Genomic DNA, 6,771 nt, shown 5'->3' with positions numbered 1-6,771 from the left:
GTTGGGTGAAAGTGGGCGGTAATTAAAGGCTGGCATAAACCTGTCAATAAAACATGATGACCTGGGCCAATTAAACTCATTTGATCTCCCTCTGTACTGTGGTGGGACTTTGTCCTTCCTTGTGTTGCTGGGGAGAAATGACCCCTCCTACTCTGTCTCCTCATTCATGTGATGAATGGGGATAACCCACAAACAGTGTTCGTACATAAACACTATAGGCTAGTAGTCAAACACACAACATAAACTTTAGAAGCACCCCCAATCTCTCTAGCGTATCTCCTCACGTATATAGCCCCCCCCCCCCCCATTGGGGACCCATACCCGACATTTAAAAGGTCTTTCCGATACATGTCCGTATCCGGGAGGGCGGGGTAAACAGCTCATTCGATTGGCCGGATGGTAATGACGGGGGCTCTTGCCTGCCACTGATTAATGGCTCTGTCACCCACCTGTCATCTATTAGCCCCAACTCCCCCTGTCATAAATTACGGCTGGTAAATAAGACGGAACAATCAGGCAAACTCAATCAATTAGAACGTGGCTCTGCCCTCGGCTAACGTGGCTGACAGGCAGGATGCTAATGTTATTGTGCTCTAAAGGGTAGCCTGTCAATTAGCGACAACACGCAAACTACCACATTAATATGGACTAGCATTACAACACCTGTCTGAGTGGGGCTGAGTGGGGTTAGGGAAGGGGGAGGGGTGTGTGTGTTAGTGGTGGGCTGGAACAAAAACATACACAATGCAGACTGTGGTTCCTCACCCCTGTGTTAGCCAGAATATGTACCTACCTGGTACTGGTAGTCAGTGTAGGGCAGGAGACCGGCATCACGGCACGTTGTGGAATCATTCCTATATACCAGCGCCGCTGCACTCCCGCTAACCTCAATGTTCTGACCCAGTCTCCTATAGACCTCATAGTGTAGGACTCTACCATTGGGCTGGGCCGGGGGGGGCCAAGAGAGCAGAAAGACGGTCTGTAGGCCCCTGGTGTCTCTCTGTAGCTCCAGCAGCGGTATGGACTGGCCAGTAGGAGGAGACTCTAGTGTCAGCACTGAGACCCAGTCACTGGAGGCACAGCCCAGCTCTGTACACGCCTCCACTCTCACCTCGTACCTGATAGACACACAGATATACACACAGTTTTTCACACAGGTCTGTCAACACACACTTAATATCATATACAGTATGTATTATATCTCAATGTTGTCATTATTACAATATTACACATATTTCTACCTAAATGTCATTCTGTCTTTTCCGTGCTTTAGAAGAGAGAGAAAGGGGAAAGAAAACATGGAGAGAAAGAGAGGCAGAGGGAGGGTGAGATAGAAGTACAACAGAGAGAGAGGAGTAGAATAGAGAGGTAATCTGAGAGGAGGAGTGGTGATTTGTAGATGATAAAGATAATGAGCTTTTATTATCTGTCTCTTATCAGTACCTTACACATGCACACACACACACACACACACACACACACACACACACACACACACACACACACACACACACACACACACACACACACACACACACACAGGAACATACCACCCCCCTCACACACACACAGAAACATACCACCACCCCCCACACACACACAGAAACACACACACACACACACACACACACACACACACACACACACACACACACACACACACACACACACACACGCACACACACGCACCCCCCCCCCCCACACACACACAGGAACACGCACACCCTCACAACACACACAGGAACACAGTCTGACTGACTGCCTTTGTCTGGGACAGAGAGATGGAGACGTGACCACTGCCTCAAGGTTGACTCCCTCTCTCCATCTCTCTCCCTCTCTCCATCTCTATCCCTCTCTCTGGATGCTGTCCCTTGGGCCCCTCTCTATTGTCTGTCTCTGTCACTCTCTTTCTCTCCTTCCCTCTTCTCTCCATAACTTTCTTTATCTTTATCTTTCTCCTTCATTTACTCATTCACTGCTCTCTCTCTCTCTCAATTCAATTCAATTCAATTCAAGGGGCTTTATTGGCATGGGAAACATATGTTTACATTGCCAAAGCAAGTGAAGTAGATAATAAACAAAAGTGAAATAAACAATAAAAATGAACAGTAAACATTACACTCACAGAAGTTCCAACAGAATAAAGACATTTCAAATGTCGTATTATGTCTATATAGTGTTGTAATGATGCGCAAATAGTTAAAGTACAAAAGGGAAAATAAATAAACATAAATATGGGATGTATTTACAATTGTGTTTGTTTTTCTTGTGGAAACAGGTCATAAATCTTGCTGCTGTGATGTCACACTGTGGTATTTCATCAAAATTGGGTATGTTTTCGAATTCCTTGTGGATCTGTGTGAAGTTTGGGAATCGCTTCCCATTAGGTGGTTGTAGAATTAAATGTCTCTTTTCTGGATTTTGATAATTAGTGGGTATTGGCCTAATTCTGCATTATTTGGTGTTTTACGTTTACACAGAGGATATTTTATGCAGAATTCTGCATGCAGTCTCAATTTGTCTCTCTATCTTTCTCTGTATCTCTCTCTCTCTGTATTTCTCTCTCTGTATCTCTCTCTCTGTATCTCTCTTTCTCTCTGTGTATCTCTCTCTCTCTGTAGCTCTCTATCTCTCTCTCTCTCGTGATTGTGTTTTGTCTCCACAGTCGCTAAATAGTGTCAATAAAGGGTTTATAAAAATAAAACATCTCTGTTGCTCTCTACCCCCCTCCTCACACACACACACTCTCTGTACCTGTGGCTAGAGGGTAGAGGTCAGGGGTTCGTTAGTGACTGACCTGTGGTAGGGTGTGAGCTGCTTCAGTATGATGGAGCGTCCGGAGAAGGCGCTGTGTTCTGGGTCATACAGGAAGCTGTGGGTTGAGGGCAGGGTCGGGTCTCTCTGGTACACCGTGTAGCTGACGATCACCCCGTTAGGTCTCGCTGGGGGCTCCCAGTCCACCCTCAGCTTCACAACAAGCACAACATTACACATCTCATATTCCAATGACAATAGTATTAACAATGTGAGTAGAAGTGGCAGAATTGAAACTACAGTAGGATCTCAGACACATGAACATGTATTAGGAATGGAGGGCGCTCTGAACACTGAAATATTTGTCACTTTGACATGTGCTTAAAAAAATATGATTAGCGTATTTACATGTATTGTACTACTCCCACTCCTCTTACTGACCTGCCGTGGCCCCAGAGGCTGCAGTGTGGGAGGCCCAACACCAGAGGGAGCTGACGGGTGAGTTCTGGCCTTGGCCTCAGAGCTGGTCACTGTTCCCCGACTGTTGTTGGCCGTTACGCTGTAACCGTACTCCACGCTCGGCAACAGCATGAAGTCATGGTAACGCGTTTCCATCCCGACGTAAATGACCTGGCCATCCCGGCGGAGCTCGTAACCTGTGACGATACCGTTGGGGAGCTTCGGTGCGCTCCATGTGATTTCGAGAGACTCTGGGCCGGTGACTTTGAGGGAAGGGGGATTTAGACCACGAGGGGGGGCCTCAAGGGTTTGGGCCTTGATAGGGGTGCTGGGGGTACAACCCCCGTTGGTACAAGCCAATAGGACGAGGTGGTAGAGTGTGTGCGGCCGCAGCTCTGACATCACCACAGACAAGCCACTCCCACGGTAAACCTCCTTTCCATTGGCCTCCAGCATGTACTGGGTCACCTCCCCATTCTGTATTAATGGAACGGTCCAGGACACGTTGATATTATCGGCTGTGATGCTGGTTATGGTGGGAAAGTCCACTGCAGCGGGGGGAGCTTCCAGTGTCTTTACCTGTGTTTCAGGACTAGTAACACAGCCCTCAGCAGTACAGGCTGTAATAGCATATCTATAGGAGGTGAAGGCAGACAGGTCCTCGTCTGTGTAGTTGAAAACACTGGGGTCAAAACTAAACGAGAAACTTACGTTGTCTCTCTGGATCCTATAAGAGAGAAGCACCCCGTTACTCTCCAGTGGGGGGGTCCATGACACCAGGAGCTCATAGGGGTTCCCCTCCACGTGGACAACCGAGGGGGGTGTTAGGCCATGCGGGGGGGCCTGTCTGGTTGTCACGGTAACCCAGGGGCTGTCTGCATGTCCGGCGGGGTTGTGGACGCGGATGCTGAACTGATATTGGGTCCAGGGCCGCAGCCCCGTCACAGTGTGGGCGAAACTAGAAGCCTGGGTGGAAGTCTCACGGAACAGTACCTGTCAGAAAGATATCACAGCTAATGATGATCATATAACTGAAATAGACAGGTTAAGATTGTGATGAAATTAACACTGATGAGTAGGACCAGGACTATACCAGTACCCCAATATCTTTTCCATGGCAAAAATGAAAACACAAAGCAGACTAAACTCTTTGGTCCTTTAAAAACCTGCTGTATGTAACATATTGTGTGCTATGGCTTGGAAATAAAAACATGTGACTCTGGATGACATCATAATGACGATTGTTTCCAACATTAGGCCTGTGTTCATAAAGAAGTTAAATCCGCTTTATGTTTTTTTCCCCCTGCCACGATACTAATGAGTATTGTGATACTGGCATCGTCCCAGCCCAACTGTTGACTAATCATTAGAACGTTTAGAACGTGCTGTGAAACTTTTACTGTCAATTCTCGGGGCCACCCATACGTGGAATGTGTGCACACATGACTGTAAGTTGCTTTGGATAAAAGCCTCTGCTAAATGGCATATATTATTGTATTATATTAAATCTCTTTTTGTTATATTTAGTATACCGTCTTTTTCTGTATAAGGTAGAAGTATTACCATAGAGAAGCAAAGATAATCAAGATACACACCTTGGCCCTAGCTGTTTCCTCGTTGTTCCCCCTCCTCCCATCATCCAGACTCCGCCCCAGCAGGATGTACTCTCCTATTGGTCCGTTGGGATGAGTGGGCAGGCTCCAGGTGAGTTCTACGCTGTGTGGGCCGATAGCGCTGGGTGTGGGGGCGGGCTGGGCGCCCGGGGGGGCTGCTGCCGTGGTAACAGACTGAGGGAGGGTACGGGTGCAGCCTGCGGAGGTACAGGCCTCTAGAACCAGAGAGTAGAGGGAGAAGGGTTCTAATCGTCGGAACAGGAACTGGCGAGACAGACCACTGAACTCCAGGTTCCCCTCACTGTAGATGTTATAACTCTGGAGGAGAGAGATAGAGATAGAGAGAGAGATGGGGAGTTCAGTGTGCGAGTGTGTTTACTGTGATGACCCCTTTGATATTTGTCTCTGTGTGTGTGTGTAATGTGTGTGTGTGTGTGTCTGTGTACCGTGATAACCCTGTTGTGTGTGTCTGTCTCTGTGTGTACTGTGATAACCCCGTTGGGTGTGTGTCTGTCTCTGTGTGTACCGTGATAACCCTGTTGGGTGTGTGTCTGTCTCTGTGTGTACTGTGATAACCCCGTTGGGTGTGTGTCTGTCTCTGTGTGTACCGTGATAACCCCGTTGGGTGTGTGTCTGTCTCTGTGTGTACTGTGATAACCCCGTTGGGTGTGTGTCTGTCTCTGTGTGTACTGTGATAACCCCGTTGGGTGTGTGTCTGTCTCTGTGTGTACTGTGATAACCCCGTTGGGTGTGTGTCTGTCTCTGTGTGTACCGTGATAACCCCGTTGGGTGTGTGCCTGTCTCTGTGTGTACTGTGATAACCCCGTTGTGTGTGTGCCTGTCTCTGTGTGTACTGTGATAACCCCGTTGGGTGTGTGTCTGTCTCTGTGTGTACCGTGATAACCCCGTTGGGTGTGTGTCTGTCTCTGTGTGTACCGTGATAACCCCGTTGGGTGTGTGTCTGTCTCTGTGTGTACTGTGATAACCCGTTGGGTGTGTGTCTGTCTCTGTGTGTACTGTGATAACCCCGTTGTGTGTGTGTCTGTCTCTGTGTGTACCGTGATAACCCCGTTGGGTGTGTGTCTGTCTCTGTGTGTACTGTGATAACCCCGTTGGGTGTGTGTCTGTCTCTGTGTGTACCGTGATAACCCCGTTGTGTGTGTGCCTGTCTCTGTGTGTACTGTGATAACCCCATTGGGTGTGTGTCTGTCTCTGTGTGTACCGTGATAACCCCGTTGGGTGTGTGTCTGTCTCTGTGTGTACTGTGATAACCCCGTTGGGTGTGTGCCTGTCTCTGTGTGTACCGTGATAACCCCGTTGGGTGTGTGTCTGTCTCTGTGTGTACCGTGATAACCCCGTTGGGTGTGTGTCTGTCTCTGTGTGTACCGTGATAACCCCGTTGGGTGTGTGTCTGTCTCTGTGTGTACCGTGATAACCCCGTTGGGTGTGTGTCTGTCTCTGTGTGTACTGTGATAACCCCGTTGGGTGTGTGCCTGTCTCTGTGTGTACCGTGATAACCCCGTTGGGTGTATGAGGCGTGTCCCAGGTTAACAGAAGGGCCCGGCCCTGCTCTCTCTGCTCCAGACTGAAGTTAGCCAGGCCGGCAGGCGATGCCTCCAGGGTCCTAATGCTGACCCAGGGACTGGATACACTGCCTGCCCCGTTCACTGCTTCCACACGCACACTGTACACACTGAACGCCTCCAAGCCATACACATTGGACTGGAGAGCACTGCCCTGTGAGGGGCAGAAAGAGGGGGAGAGAGAGGGAAAAAGAGAGGGGGAGAGAGAGAAAGAGCGGTAGAGAGACCAGGAGAGACCAGGAGAGAGCGAGAGTGTGAGGGAGAGATAGAGAGAGAGTGAGTGAATCATACGCATGTACACATGGACTGATTTCACTCCAAAAACCAACCCATGAGATCTTTACAAAGAGCAGAATTCAGAG

At 48.8% G+C, this 6,771-nt stretch overlaps 1 protein-coding gene across 1 annotated transcript; it reads right to left on the bottom strand.

The window, feature by feature from the left end:
• Window positions 1-592: 592 nt before the first annotated feature.
• Window positions 593-6,563, bottom strand: LOC115182299 (usherin-like; the record flags this gene model as incomplete). Its single annotated transcript, XM_029743925.1, has 5 exons — window positions 593-1,118; window positions 2,798-2,967; window positions 3,196-4,206; window positions 4,809-5,144; window positions 6,336-6,563. Coding segments are annotated over 5 exons (2,091 nt in total), but the record flags the coding sequence as incomplete, so codon positions are not given.
• Between the last annotated feature and the right edge of the window lie 208 nt (window positions 6,564-6,771).

The sequence above is a fragment of the Salmo trutta genome, unplaced genomic scaffold (assembly GCF_901001165.1).
Source record: "Salmo trutta unplaced genomic scaffold, fSalTru1.1, whole genome shotgun sequence".
In the NCBI taxonomy this organism is placed as follows: domain Eukaryota; kingdom Metazoa; phylum Chordata; class Actinopteri; order Salmoniformes; family Salmonidae; genus Salmo; species Salmo trutta.
The sequence above is the reverse complement of the archived record's forward strand: the minus strand, read 5'-3'. Positions and strand labels throughout refer to the sequence as shown.